The sequence below is a fragment of the Trichosurus vulpecula genome, chromosome 3 (genome assembly GCF_011100635.1).
Source record: "Trichosurus vulpecula isolate mTriVul1 chromosome 3, mTriVul1.pri, whole genome shotgun sequence".
NCBI lineage: Eukaryota > Metazoa > Chordata > Mammalia > Diprotodontia > Phalangeridae > Trichosurus > Trichosurus vulpecula.
The window spans coordinates 290,796,836-290,812,931 of NC_050575.1; the positions used below are offsets into that span (position 1 = coordinate 290,796,836).

Consider the following 16,096-nt stretch of genomic DNA (forward strand, 5'->3'; position numbering starts at 1 on the left):
ATAGTTCTTTCTAGAAGGAGATGGGGGAGTAATATATTTGGACATTTAGATTAAAAAAAAGGCCTCAGTTTTTAAAAAAATTAAAGAGGATGTTTATGTTCAGGTCAAGTTCATATTTAGTAACACGTTACAATTTGCAGTTTACAAGATGCTTGCTTCGCAGTAATTTTCAGAGGTAGTTCATGTGTTAGCTACATTTTACCGATAAGAAAACTGAGGCAGAGCTTAAGTAACATGCCTCCAGAGCTAGTAGTATTATAGCTACTTTAGAGCCACAGCTCAAACGTAGGTGTCCTGACTCCAAATCCAGTGGTATTTCTACTATATTATACTTTATAAGTGCATAAGAGAGGTAAGAATGATGATTACTGATATCTATATGGTGCTTTAAAGTTTGCCACTCTTTACACATATTTTCTCATTTGAACCTTAGAGCAACCTTCTGAAGTAGGTACTAGAGATATTGTTATTCCATTTTACAGAGAAGCGCACTGTGGCTCTGACAGGTCAGGTGATTTGTGCACGGTCACACAATGTCATTGTGAAGTTTTGAACTTGGATTGTCCTGACTCAAGTCTAGCACTCTCTCCACTATGTCAGGCTTTTTCTCAAGCATTCTGTGAGAGTTGTAAGGAGAGAGAAGTCACCTCTGATTGAGAGGAACAGGAAAGGCCTTGGAAAGGTCACCTTTAAGCCAAGTTTTAGAAGATGGGTAAGATTTCAACAGGTAGAAATTGTGGCATGGGTAATAGGCGTTAAACAATGTCTTATCCAGAATGGTTTAACTGTAGGCCCTTTTGAAGGCAAAAAGGTACAGCAAGTAATTATTTGAGTGTTAAAACTTTTCACAAACATCTTTAAGATTCTTAGGTTCAGTCTTGCTCTGGTATATCCAAATGATTGTCTTGCCTTGTGTTAATACTGTCCCTCACTTGTTTGTATAATCAATATATATGGTGCCTTTGTTTCTTTAGGGGCCACACAGTAAAGGCAGTGTGTGAATCATTCCATCTGGCTAAGGATGCAGGTTTCAAAGTTGTGGCACATATGATGCCAGATTTGCCAAATGTGGGACTAGAAAGAGACATTGAACAGTTCACAGTGAGTATTTATTTAAATAATTTTAGACTTCATATCTTGTGAATCCTTCCTATTATTTGATATGGTTTTGGAAATGGAATTGGAAATTTCACCAAAAAATGAAAATTGGAAATGTTGGCAGAGCTGTGAGATAAGTACACTAATGAGTTTTGACTTGTTCCAGATGATCTGAATAACAATTTGAAATTATCCCAGAAAAGGCACTAACCCATACCAAGTATGGTATCCTTTGACATTGTAATACCACTAGTAGGCATACCAGTCAACCAATAAGCATTATTTAAGCACTAATTATGTTCCAGGCAGTTGGTTAAGTGCTGGGAGGTTTAAAAAAAAAAGTTAAAAACAGTCCCTGCCTTCAAGGAGTTTAATTCTAATGGAAAATACAACATATATAAATCAGTAAATACTATAAAACATAGAGGTCAAAGACAAGGAAAAGTCCTACATACACAAACATTTTTTTTTCCAGTGATACCAAAGAATTAGAAACAAAATTTGGTGCCCATCAGTTGGGGAATGGTTGAACAAATTGTTCAATATGACTGTAAAATATTGTTACACCATACTAAAATAATGAATATGTAAAATTCAGAAAAACTTGAAAATACTTGAATAAACTGATACAGAGCAAAGTAAGCAGAGTCATATAAAGGAAAATAATATTGAAATACTTCAGAACTCTAATTGGTGCAATAACTATTTCTGACTTTGTAGGCTCATAGGTTTAGAACTAGACCAGACCTCAGAGATCATATAGTCCAGACCTTCATTTTGCAAATTGACAGCTGAGACCCAGAGAGGTTGAGTGACTTGTTTAAAGTCAAACAAGTAATAACTGGCAGGGCCAAGATCGAACATAGGTCCCCAAATTTCCACTTTCAGAACTCTTCCCAGTGTACCACCTTGTTTTCTTTGGAGAACTAATAGTTAGTCATGCCTCACTTCTCTTAACAGAAAAGTAGTGAACTAAAGGTATGGAATGAAGTATACATCAACAGATATTTTCAGTGTATTTATTTGTTTTGCTGTATTTGAGGGAGAAGAATAATCATTGATAAGTAACAGCTATATGTTTTAAAGCATCAACATAACTTTTTTATTAAAGAAATGCGATTGCTAATGTTTCTTCCCATTAACAAGCAAAGAAAATGTTATTTACAAATATATTTTTGGGAGGAAGGCTAAATATAATTCATTTGTTAAGCTGCATAGAAAATTTTCTTTTGCTATGTGCCTCATAAAAAATGGAATTGTGTTTATGAAAGAAACCTTCAGATGTGGCGCAATACATTTATTAATATCTCTTTTCTTAGCTTTCAAAAGCTATCTTTATTTAGAGCCAATGTACCCCCAAATAAAGAACCATTTATACAAAGAAAATAGGTCTCAGGCATCACTATTAGTAATTCCTCAAATAATGCCTCCATAATAATTTGTGGTTTTCAGTAGGGCCTACCTAGGGTTTTCAGTCGTAGTCCTAGGTATTTGAACAATAGGACTATTAACACCTAAAGCTCAGTTTTCATTAGCAGAACTCCTGGGAAGATCAATAACAGTCAGTGCTCTAAGGGCCCTATTAAAAGAATATAGTGTGTTCCAAATAATAGCAAATAGCCTAATCTCAATTAATTATTCTTCGTATCCAAGGAGAAAGGTTATTTCACCAGTATATCTTGCAGATAGTGTATTTACATAAGCAGATTTATTTATCTGCTTGTTTATGATCTTTTCAGTCCACAGGGAATATTGGCAGACCTATCTCATTTCTAACTACATCTCAGCAGTTGAATGGCAGAGAGCTAAAATGGAAACTCTGATTTATCCCTGGAGAATAATACTCTCCAAGTTAATGGTATCATTTCCTCTATAAATTTTTTGGTTAGATAATAACATTGTTCAGGCCCAGTAGTATTCAGAACCTCTTTTTCCAACTTCTGAGTGACTTCAGTTTGTATTCTAAATCCTGCTTACTATTTGTTCCTCAGTTTCTTTCATGTAACACCTGGCTCCTAATTAGCAGCACCTAGGTCTTTCTAGATTTAACTTTACTCCATAAATAGAGTTGCTGAGTCAGAAATCTACTAGTCTGATTACAAAGACTCTGTATTGTACTGAATCTTGCCTTCGGATGCACTCTCATAGGCTGTCATCTTCTCTCACTGAAAACAGGCACATTTTAGAGCCCCTTCTGGTGGGGCGACTGGCAGAGGACAAGAGAGTAGTGTCTGTTGAATGATCTATATCTACATTTCCATGAATTTCTTAATCATTGTGAAAGAAGAAATTAAAATTTCACATGGATTCCTTAGTAGAATAGGAAAGAAATAGTTCTCTGGTTGGTTTCCTGCATCATTCTCAAGATCTCTCACCATGTATAACTTGGTCAGAACAGTGCATAAGGAGAATTATTTAGCAACCTCACATGTGTGAAATTCTCTGTTCTGGGCTCTCTACCTCATATTCCCCTGCTTTAATAGAAAAAAACACTGAACTAGAAGTCAGGAGAACTGATTCGTAGTCTCATTTCTGCAGTGATAGGATTTGAGATCTAGAGCTACATGGAATTAATAGGAAAACTGAGGCCTGGGGTGGATAAGTGACTTGCCCAAGGTCTTATAGCTCTAAATTCAGTACGCTTTTCACTACAGATTCTAATCTCAAAGAACTCATATTCTGCTTTGGTAGATACAGCATACATTCAAATAAGTAAATATGATAATTTGAGGAAGGAGGGATCCTTTTGAAAGACTTTGCAGATTGAGGTAGCAACTGAGCTTTGATTTAAAAGAAGAAGAAGATTTTGAGAGGAAAAGATGGCAGGGGTTGGGGCAGTACATTCCAGTCACAGGGAAAATCCTGTGTAAAGACACATAGAAAGGCATTAGAATGCCAAAATCCAAGAGTAGCTAGTAATCCAATTTGACTGGAACATAGAGTGTATGAGTTAATATAAAGACTGGGAAGGCCACAGAGGACTTTAAATGCCAGACTGAGAGGATTGTGTTTTATCTCAGAGATATGAGAGAACTATGAGATTTTTGATTAGGTAAGTGTCATGGTTAGACCTGTCTGTGCCTTATGTAGGTATTGTTGACATCTGTATGAAATATAGACTGAAAAGGGGGAGAGACTGGAAGACAGACCAGTTAGGAGGTACAGTATCCCCTTTCCTTAAAAAATCCCCCACTATGCCCTGCTATCTCCTCAAGCTGTCATCCTGTGTCTCTCCCCCTCTTCACAGCCAAACTTGAAAAAGCTTTCGCCACTCAATGCTTCTACTTCCTCTTCTCTCCATTTCTTCTAAACCCTCTGCAATCTGGCTTCCAGCCCATCTCTCAACTGAAACTAATTACTCCAAAGTTAGCAGTGGTCTCTTAATTCACAAATCCAATGGCCTTTTCTCATTTCTAATCCTTCTTGCCCTTTCTGCATCCTTTCATGTTGTTGCTCACCCTCTCCTGGATACTTTCTTCTCTCCGGGTTTTCCTGATACTGTTCTTAGGTAGATCCTACCTAAGACCATTCCTTAATCTCTTTTGCTTCATCATCATCCATTCCATGTCCCCTTACACTGGATCTACAACAAGGCTCTTTCTTTGGCTCTTTTCTCTTTTTATCTTCTCAGTGACTTTATTGCTTCTGTGGGTTTAGCTATCATATCTATGTAGATGACTTGCAAAACGATGTTTTCAGTTCTAGTCATTCTCTTTAAAGATTGGATTGAATAGTTAAAAGATAATGGATAGCCATGGAAAAGAGCAGTTGTACTCAATATAGTATAATAATTTGAGAGGAGAGCAGAATCAAGTGAAGATTTTTTGAGGATAAGGAGATCTAGATATGTTTTAGGTAGGAAACAAGGTGCCTAATGACTGAAAAGATTGACTTGAAAGAGACTGATCTAAGGGGCACGCTCTCAAAGAAGACAGAAGAGAATAAGATCAGCCACATAATGACTTAAATGTGTGGACAAGAAAAAGAACAATAAGGTTTTCTTTTTTTTCTTTTTTTGCTTCAACCTGCATTCAAACTCCATAATTCCTTCTCTGAATGCTAATAGCTTTTTCCAACATGAGTCTTTTGGAGTGGTCTTAGAATCTTGCATTGCTGCGAGGATCCAAGTCTATCAAAGTTAGACATCACAGATACAATGTGGCTGTAACTGTGTACAATGTTTTCCTGGTTCTGCTCCCTTCACTTAGCATCAGTTCATGTAAGTCTTTTGAGATTATTCTGAAGTCCACTTGCTCATTATTTCTTATAACACAGTAGTATTCCATTACATTCATATACCACAACTTGTTTAGCCATTCCCCAGTGATGGGCATCCCCTTGATTTCCAATTCTTTGCCACCACAAAAAGAGTTGCTATAAGTATTTTTGTACATGTGGGTCCTTTTCCCATTTTTATATCTCTTCGGAATACAGCCCCAGAAGTGGTATTTCTGGGTCAAAGTCTTTTGGGCATAGTTCCAAATTGCTCTCCAGAATGTTTGGATCAGTTCATAACTCCACCAACAATCCATTTCTGGATCAATAGCCTTTTGGGCATAGTTCCAAATTGCTCTCCAGAATGTTTGGATCAGTTCATAACTCCACCAACAATCCATTAGTGTTCCAATTTTCCCACATCTCCAGCATTTATAATTTTCCTGTTTTCTCATGTTAGCCAATGTGACAGGTGATGTGGTACCTAAGAGTTGTTTTGATTTGCATTTCTCTAATCAATGGTGATTTAGAGTATTTTTTCATATGAGTATTAGATATCTTTAATTTCTTCCTCTGAAAACTGCCTGTTCATATCCTTTGACCATTTATCAGCTGGGGAAAACAATAAGGTTTTCAATCTAGATTCTTGCCTACAAGTCAAATCTATGCAGTTTAGCATCTAAAGGAGAAATGTAAAGTATAAAAGGAGATGATATTCATCAACTACAAGACCATTATTTGTGTACCTACTTCAAAAAGGTCTTTTGATTCAACAAAATTCATTCCGGTAATAAAAATTTGGGGTGACATTGGGCTCAACCTCATATAAATAGATCTGTTGGCGGAAGTGAACAAGATTTGTACAGTGGAAATTCTAGTTTTCTAGGATCCACATAATTTTTACAAGAAGAAAGGAACAAACTAGGATAACACAGTCACTATAAGAATATTTACACAAATATTGGTTATGGGGTTTCAAAATGATAGTATGGGAAACTGTCGTCAGGAGAGCTGGAGAACAACTGACACGTTTGCTCTTTGCAGACACCTGCATAACATTTGCCAAAGACCTTATAAATTGGGAACATAAAATACGACAGCTACAAAGAAAACTGTATATAGTTTACTAGAGTTGAATTTCTCTAAGGCCAAGTGGATATACAATGAATCTTGAGATGAAAGATGTTTCAAAACCAACAAGAGGGAAATCGAAGAAGTCAATAGTTTCATGTACTTGGAAGTACAATGGAAATACCATCAAAGGAGGATGCAGTAGATAAAAAGGCATCCTGGGCAAAAAATAAAAAAAAGATTAAAAACATCATTGTGTTGGACAATTATTGATTCAAAGGAGGAGAGCTACTCAAGAATTGTGATTCTTCCATTATACATGATACAAAACAAGAGCAGATTATAGTCAAAAAAGGCGAAAAAATGTGCTAGTATAAAGAGCAGTTAAAACACATATAGTGTCCCTTTACCAATGCCAAATGAAGAAATAGAACTGCAGACTTGGGTGACAAGCATAATAGATTGTTTACAATGCCAAAAGGATAATATCATAAATTTAGGAGATTTTCTGGTCTTAATGTTCATTGTCAAGATCACAGGCCTGGAGACAACTATCAAATAAACAGAAAAGTTTAGATCCAGAAATGGAATTCTTGTTTTTCTAAACATAACAGTAGAATGGACTGATGGTTATGTCATTCTGTATTCATATATGTTGGACATGAGAGATTTAAATTTTATAGGCTAAGAACAAATAACGTATGAAGCTCTGTCTTCATATCTCCTGCTTCCAAACTCAACACTGACACTTTCTAATCTATCCTGGGAAAAACATAATCTCTCAAGCCACTGTAAAAAAATGGGCCTAAGCAAACTTGCTTCTCTCTTATTCTAAGCTTGATTTCTTTCTGACTCACACCATCACAGTGAGTAAAGAATGTAATTAAATGTTTTATTTACAAGGCCTGGCAGTTGAGTCTTAGCTTGGGGATCAGCCCAGTTCTTGTTAAACTGTAGGTTGCATTTAGAAAAAGTAAACATAGATAGTGAAATTTTTACTAAAGGAGTTGCATAAGCAGAGGAAAGAGCTTTTTTTTTTTTTAATATATTCAACCAGTAGTTGATTCAGAATTCCTAAATACATGAAGTTTTCACAGTTCTGATTTCCAGTGGAAATTGGTTCTGGAGCAAAATCTAAATTAGTCTCCATCCACTCAAAGTTTGAATTGTGATGAGGTAAGAGAAAGGATTTAGAGGAAATGACCAAGAGTCTAAGAACTCTGAGTAACTTTTTCTGAAAAGGCCCACTGAAAATACAGCCATTGAATATTACTACTTTCAATACTGAATCATACAGAAGCCATCTAGTCCAACTTGAACCTAAAAGGAATCTGTTACAGTATCTCTAAGAAGTTGTTCTTTAGCCTTCACTGGATGACCTATAGTGATAATGAAAAAACCTAGTCCCTCCAAAAGCAGTCCATTTCACTTTTGAACAACTCTAATTATTTACAAGTTTTCTTTCTTGATATATCTCCCCGAAGGTTTCCTGTCCACTACTCAAATTTCTGGGCTCTGGAACCAAGAAGAACAAATCCAAGCTATTTTTTATTATATAGCCCTCCGTTTACTCAAAGACAGCTTGGATCACTTCCATCATTAGAGCAAGTTATTTTCTATCTGGTCTAAACATTCTCTTTTCCTTCAACTGATTCTTTTAGATCACTGTCCCTATTCTCTTGACTGACTATCCTGGTTCCACTTTGGAATCATCCTTCCTACAATGCAGTGCCCAGAATTCCACATCACCTGACCAGTACAGAATAACACAAGATTATTGGACCTCTCTATCTGGACATAATGCTTCTCTTAATGAAGGATGAGCTCACATTAGCTTTTCTGGCTGCTATTATACTTTTAACTTGAGTTTGCTGTTCAGAAAAACTCCAGTTTCTTGTTCCTTTTCACACAAACTGTTGTGTAGCTGCACCTCTCCTGTCTAATACTTCCTCAATGGATTATTTGGACCCAAGTGTTAGGCTTTACATTTGTCCTTATCTGTTACATATTAATAGATCCAGCCTTTCACAGTAGCCTATCAAGATCTTTTTGGATCTGGACTCTATAATCCAATTTGTTAGCTATCCCTTCCAGCTTGGTGTCATCTGCATATTTGACAGATATGACATCTTTGCCAATTCATTGATAAAAAAGCTGAAAACAAGGCCAAGTGTAGTGGGTCACTCTACAGGGATCTTCCCCCAAGGCCAAGTGCACTAAAGCACTCTACAGAGATCTTCTCTCATCATGGCATGGATCTAGGAACTACTACTTTTTGGATATAGTCATTTAGCTCATTTTGATTGCAGCTAACTGACCTATTGATTAATCCCGTGCTGGCTTCTAGTGATCAATACTTGGACGCTTCATTTTTCTTTCTAACCACTCACAAACCATCTCTTTTAATATTCTGCTTTTAAAATTGACCCAGAATTCAAGCAAACCAGCCATTAGAAAAGCAGGACAGCACTTTCCCACCTCCAAGCCTGATTTTTGGCAGTTTTTTATAGATTAGCAAGTGGCTTAGCCACCTCATCCATAAGCTATTATTATATGATGGGATAAAGTTTGGATAGGTCTGTTGGGGAAGTAGAATTTACTTACGGCAGCCAGATGAACTCTTACTGTCTATTCAGATCAGATTTCATTCACCATTTTGGTTCTTCCAGTCTAAATAAAGATCATTTGTTTTGCTGGAGAAATGGACCCATTCATTCCAAGCAACCGTCTTATCTTTTCATCTTTCTCTTATTCTCAACTTGTCTAAATTACTGTCCTTAGAATTTATCCCCAGTTCTTTCTTAGCCTTAACATTTCTGTCACTATTCTTACAAGACCATGCTACCCTATTCAATTTTTCATTTATCTAGCCTTACTTCAATCCTCTCTACTTGTCTTTTTAAAACCTAAGTTGACTGCTGAGTCTCCCCTGTGCATCTTCATTAATATTAGACATATCTTACTCTTAAACTTCTATTTTAAAGTTTTATTTATGTCTTTTGGTTTTTAAACAATTTCCCAATATTATCACCATTCTACCACCCCAAATCTCCCTTTGTTATTTAAACAAAAAGATTAAGCAAAACCAACTAATATATCAGCCACGTTTGACAACCTGAGTAACATTCAGTACCCATAGTCAAGAGGAAGGATGTTTGTTTTATCATCTGCCTTCCACAACCAGTATTGTGTATGCCTTTACTCTTGAGTTCAACCACTCTTTACTATTATCTTTATTTACTTTATTGTAGTAAATGTGTGTATTCATCTTCTGGTTTTACTTTCTTCACTATGTATCTCTTTATATAAGTCCTCCATGCTTCTCTGAATAACCCTTATTCTACGTGTATTATGATGCACTAGTATTCTATTGCCTTCATGTACCGCAATTTGTTCAACTATTCTCCAGTCAATTGACCCAGTTTTCTTTTAAACCTTATCCCCTACCTTAATTTCTTTTAAGTTTTATGCCACTGCAAAAAGGCCTACTATGAATATTTTGATATCTTTTGGACCATTCTTCCTTCCTTTGGCCTCTTTGGGCAAAGAGTGTCTGAACACCAGCAAGTGGGAATATTGAATCAAAGTGTCAGAACAGTTTAATAACCTTTCTTTAATGAGTCAAAACTTTTCCAGAATGTATTAATGTGCCCATTTTCCCATAGCCCCTCCAATACTATTTCCTTCTTTGCCAGTTTGATGGGTGTGTGATGAAACCTCAGTTTAAATTACATTTCTCTTAGTGTTTGGAATGTTTTTACATGGTCGATGATGGTTGTAAATGTTCTGAATACCTTTTGTTTATTTCCTTTGACTGCTTATCTCATTGAAATCCTTTGTATTTGTGTCTTCAGAATTTCATTCTTCCCTTCACCTTACATTAGCCAGCTTTCTATATAAAATTTTAGGATCTGGGGTCATACCTAGCCATTCTCTGAATTCTTTGAAATCCATTTTCTCAAAATCTGAGGCATTTAGACTATCTGACTTTCCTGTCTTTCTCCCTCATGAACTATAAGGTAGAGTTCAGCTGTATCTCAATGTTACCATCATGTCAGACTCAGCTACTTACTTCTTATTAGTCAGAATCAGATCAAGGATAGCTCTCACAATTTCCTCATATTTTGAAGAATGAAGTCATCGTTAGCACAAGTTAAGAATTTATCATCAACTTTGCTTTGAGCAGAGAATGAGCTCTAACATATATCTATGTGCTTCCTAGGTTCCTTTTAGTGGTGTCATTTGTTTCCAGTTGAATCTCCAGAAAGAGGATTGGTTGTCAAGTTTGGCAGTATTATCTCCCTGGAAACAGTATTTGTTGTTTTTCAGTCCTGTCCAGCTCCTCATATCTGATTTTTTAATGATCCCATTTGGATTTTTCTTGGCAGAAGTACCAAAGTGGTTTGTCTTTTCATTTTCCAGTTCATTTTACAAATGAGAAACTGAGGCACATTAGGGTTAAGTGACTTGCCCAGCATTACACAGCTACTAAAGTCTGAGGCTGGATTTGAACTCCAGGTCTTCCTGGTTCCAAGTCCAGTGCTCTATTCACCATACCACCTACGAGCCCTAACAGCTTATCTCTCTATTATTAATGTTAAGTTGGCATATGAGTACCTCACTGTCTCTTAGCAAGGAGTCATTAACCACCACTACTTTTCTTCCACTGAAGAGAAACTGATTCCCTCTCTCCTTGGATCACAAGTTCCTTCGTTACAGTTTCTAGCTCTACTTTCTCTGGGAAGTATCTTGTACCAATTATATAACTTGAAGTGTTAGTGGTCCTTTTCTTCTTTCTCTGCATCCTATTCTCTTACCGTCCAGCCTCCTGACTTAATGTTGATAGTTCTCTCTCTCAAGACTATTTTTCTTCTTCCTTTTCCTTGTGAAATACCTCTTCCATTATTTCAGAGATTACTTTATTCTGCCTGATAAGCTTATGATGAAAGAGGTTTTGTTCCTAGACCCTTTGCCTTCTGTCTACAGGTCACTGATTTTCACATTGTCCATATGGAGCTAATATTTGTCACTGGCAGAAATAGAGACAAATCCTATTTCTGCCACTTCCATGCAATATTCCTCTTGCTCTGCATACTTAAGAATAGAGAGATCCTCATTCCTGTCTTCTTGTTGTTAGCTCTTGCGGCTCACTCACTTGTCAAACTGCCTATTTGCCACATACGATTTCAGCACATTTATGGGCTTTTCAGATTGTAGCCTCCAAACATTTTTCCCATGGGGAAATTGACACCGGTTATGAATTGAACTTGATCTAGTCCTCTCTCCTCTGGGCTGACAGTTACCTTTGAAAGGAAACATTCTTACTACAAAAGATCAAAAAAGCTTTGATTAGCTTATGCATCACTCTGGACAGAAAACATTGCTCTACAAATTAAATTGTAAAAGACAGTCTATTAAAGAAATATGTAGGACAGTGTTATCCCTTCTTTAACACTATCCAGTTTTGCTGTGTTGCATCAAGTTCCAAAACAAAGAACTCTATGGTAACAATTGGGCAGCTAACCAATGAGTGGTACAATAAATCATACTAGGACTATCAGCCTAAACTTGCTTTAAAGTTTGGATTTTCTAGAACTGAGTTAAAAACTTCCTTTCAGTACCTTCGTTAGAATTGTACTTTATTCTTTTAAAACAAGTCCTCTGCTCCAATCAGGCTAAACACATATCAGCTGAGTGGTAAGGAAAGATAATCCAGGAGGATTGTGGGTAAGTAAGATAAACTTACCCAAGACTAAAAATTCACACTGAATAATTCAAAAAGTGCATAATCTGTATATGGATAATTGAGAGTTATTTATTCTTTGTCGTCAGGAGTTTTTTGAGAATCCTGCCTTCCGCCCTGATGGTATGAAACTCTACCCTACACTGGTGATACGTGGAACTGGTCTTTATGAGCTTTGGAAATCAGGAAGATATAAGAGTTATTCTCCTAGTTGCCTTGTAGAATTAGTAGCTCGAATATTGGCTCTCGTACCACCATGGACACGAGTGTACCGAGTGCAGAGGTAATGTGTTGATCTGTCTGTGTTATTTCTTACTTCAATACTTTGTTAACACTATGATCTCCTCATTTTGGATATTCCCTTCATTGGTGAAGATCAGAACTGTTCCATGCATGCCTTCTGACTTTCTTTTTTTTTTTTTTTAATTTATTTAACATATTTAGTTTTCAGCATTGATTTTCACAAGAGTTTGGATTACAAATTTTCTCCCCATTTCTACCCTCCCCCCCACTCCAAGATGGCATATATTCTGGTTGCCCTGTTCCCCAGTCAGCGCTCCCCTCTGTCACCCCACTCCCCTCCCATCCCCTTTTCCCTTCCTTTCTTGTAGGGCAAGATAAATTTTTATGCCCCATTGCCTGTGTATCTTATTTTCTTGTTGCATGCAAAAACATTTTTTTTTGTTTTTGAACATCTGTTTTTAAAACTTTGAGTTCCAAATTCTCTCCCCTCTTCCCTTCCCACCCACCCTCCCTAAGAAGTCAAGCAATTCAACATAGGCCACATGCGTATCATTATGTATAACCTTTCCACAATACTCATGTTGTGAAAGACTAACTATATTTTGCTCCTTCCTAATCTATCCCCCTTTATTGAATTTTCTCCCTTGACCCTGTCCCCTTTTGAAAGTGTTTGTTTTTGACTACCTCCACCCCCATCTGCCCTCCCCTCCATCATCCCCCCCCCTTTTATTTTTTTTTATCTTCCTCCCTCTTCTTTCCTGTGGGGTAAGATACCCAATTGAGTATGCATGGTATTCCCTCCTCAGGCCAAATCTGATGAGAGCAAGGTTCATTCATTCCCCCCCTCACCTGTCCTCTCCCCTCCTCCCACAGAACTGCTTCCTCTTGCCACCTTTATGGGAGATAATCCATCCCATTCTATCTCTCCTTATCTCCCTCTCTCAGTATGTTCCTCTCTCATCCCTTAATTTGATTTTATTTCTTTTAGATATCTTCCCTTCATCTTCAACTCACCCTGTGTCTGCTCTCTCCCTCTCTCCCTCTCTCTCTCTCTCTCTTTCTCTCTCTACATATATATATGTATATATATACACACACATAGACATATACATACATACACATTCACCCATATATATACATAAACATATATGTATGCATATTCCCTTCAGCTACCCAAATACTGAGGTCTCCTGAATCATACACATCATCTTTCCATGTAGGAATGTCAACAAAACAGTTCACCTTTAGTAAGTCCCTTGCAATTTCTTTTTCTTGTTCTTTTTCTTGATTACCTTTTCATACTTCTCTTGATTCTTGTGTTTGAAAGTCAAATTTTCTATTCAGTTCTGGTCTTTTCACTGAGAAAGCTTGAAAGTCCTCTATTTTATTGAAAGTCCATATTTTGCCTTGAAGCATGATACTCAGTTTTGCTGGGTAGGTGATTCTAGGTTTTAATCCTAGCTCCATTGACCTCCGGAATATCGTATTCCAAGCCTTTCGATCTCTTAATGTAGAGGCTGCCAGATCTTGGGTTATTCTGATTGGGTTTCCACAATACTCAAATTGTTTCTTTCTGGCTGCTTGCAGTATTTTCTCCTTGATCTGGGAGCTCTGGAATTTGGCGACAATATTCCTGGGAGATTTCTTTTTGGGATCTACTTGAGGAGGTGATCGATGGATTCTTTCAATTTCTATTTTGCCCTGTGGCTCTAGAATATCAGGGCAGTTCTCCTTGATGATTTCTTGAAAGATGATATCTAGGCTCTTTTTTTGATCATGGCTTTCAAGTAGTCCAATAATTTTTAAATTATCTCTCCTGGATCTATTTTCCAGGTCAGTGGTTTTTCCAAGGAGATATTTCACATTATCTTCCATTTTTTCATTCCTTTGGTTCTGTTTTATAATATCTTGGTTTCTCATAAAATCACTGGCTTCCACTTGCTCCAATCTAATTTTTAAAGTAGTATTTTCTTCAGTGGTCTTTTGGACCTCCTTTTCCATTTGGCTAATTCTGCCTTTCAAGGCATTCTTCTCCTCATTGGCTTTTTGGAGCTCTTTTGCCATTTGAGTTAGTCTGTTTTTTAAGGTGTTGTTTTCTTCAGTGTATTTTTTGGTATTTTTTTGGGTCTCCTTTAGCAAGTCATTGACTTTTTTTTTCATGGTTTTCTTGCATCCTTCTCATTTCTCTTCCCAATTTTTCCTCTACTTCTCTAACTTGCTTTTCCAAATCCTTTTTGAGCTCTTCCATGGCCTGGGACCAGATCATGTTTTTCTTGGAGGCTGTTGGTGTAGGCTCTTGCACTTTATTGACTTCTTTAGGCTGTATGTTTTGGTCTTCTTTGTCAGCAAAGAAAGAATGCAAAGTCTGAGACTGAATCTTGATGCATTTTCGCTGCCTGGCCATATTCCCAGCCAACTAACTTGACCTTTGAGTTTTTCAGTGGGGTATGACTGCTTGTAGACTAGAGAGTTCTATGTTCCACGTTTGGGGGGGAGGTGCCAGCTCTGCCACACCAGCACTGCTCCTTACCCAACCCCCAACCTGAACTGGGCTTAGATCTTCAGCAGGCCGTGCACTCCTGTTCTGATCCGCCACTTAATTCCTCCCACCAGGTGGGCCTGGAGCCGGAAGTAACAACAGCTGTAGCTGCCCCACCTCTGCTGCCCCCGGGGCTGGAAGCCGAACTGAGAACTCTTTCTATTCCCGCAGCTTTTCCCACTAACCTTCTCCGCAGTCTTTGGCGTTTGTGGGTTAAGGAGTCTGGTAACTGCCGCAGCTCACTGATTCAGGGCGCTAGGGCCCCCTCCGCCCGGCTTCTGGTCTGGATGGTCCACGCTGCCCAGGCTGGACTCTGCTCCACTCCGTTCCCAGCTCCCAGCTCCGTGTGGGATAGACCTCACCCAGAGACCATCCAGGCTGTCCTGGGCTGGAGCCCTGCTTCCCTCTGCTGTTTTGTGGGTTCTGCCATTCTAGAATTGGTTCAGAGCCATTTTTTATAGGTTTTTGGAGGGACTCAGTACGGAGCTCATACTAGTTCCTGCTTACCAGCCGCCATCTTGGCTCCGACCCCCATGCCTTCTGACTTTCAATGATTCTTGTCCATATTTTTCCATAAATATTCAGTAGAGGAGTTACGCAGTCTGCTAGAGAATTTCCTTGAGGATTTTTATTTTCACAGATACCAGTATAACACTTAGGCCTATCCATCTGTTATCTCTTGTTCTATTGCCTTTTGTCCTAAATATCTTTTATCACTTGCTTGTATCCACCATGTATCTCTCCATTGCGTTTTGGGTCACCAGCAATTTTGGTTTTTTGGACATAATGGTATTCCATTATTTGCAGCTATATAGCATATCCAGACAGATGTTGATATTGAAAATATGGGCTTTTTTTTTTAAATCAGGAAACAGCTTAGAATCATTGAAAAGTCTGTACAGTTTTCCAAATGCTGCCTAGCCACTATTTTTCTTAGTTCTCAGACCGGCCCATTGTCCATCTGAAGTTCCTATCCAGGATATGCATAGTGATAGACTAATTCAGTAGACTTTTCCTTCCTAATACATTTCATGGTTTGGGCAATATTGATGAAGCAAATTCCTACCCTGACAAAATTAAATTGATTGGCTCTGTCCACATTTTTACCAATTTATTATAACCATTGAATATTTTGAGAGGCTTAAAGATATCGATGATTGCGACACAGTAAATTTTTTTAAATGATA

At 37.6% G+C, this 16,096-nt stretch overlaps 1 protein-coding gene across 1 annotated transcript in view; it reads left to right on the forward strand.

The window, feature by feature from the left end:
- ELP3 (elongator acetyltransferase complex subunit 3) overlaps positions 1–16,096 on the forward strand; it is a 113,956-nt gene that overhangs the window by 41,035 nt on the left and 56,825 nt on the right. The window contains exons 9-10 of the mRNA XM_036751231.1: positions 975–1,101; positions 12,217–12,410. Coding sequence (XP_036607126.1) covers positions 975–1,101; positions 12,217–12,410 — 321 coding nt within the window. The remainder of the gene's footprint in view (positions 1–974; positions 1,102–12,216; positions 12,411–16,096) is intronic.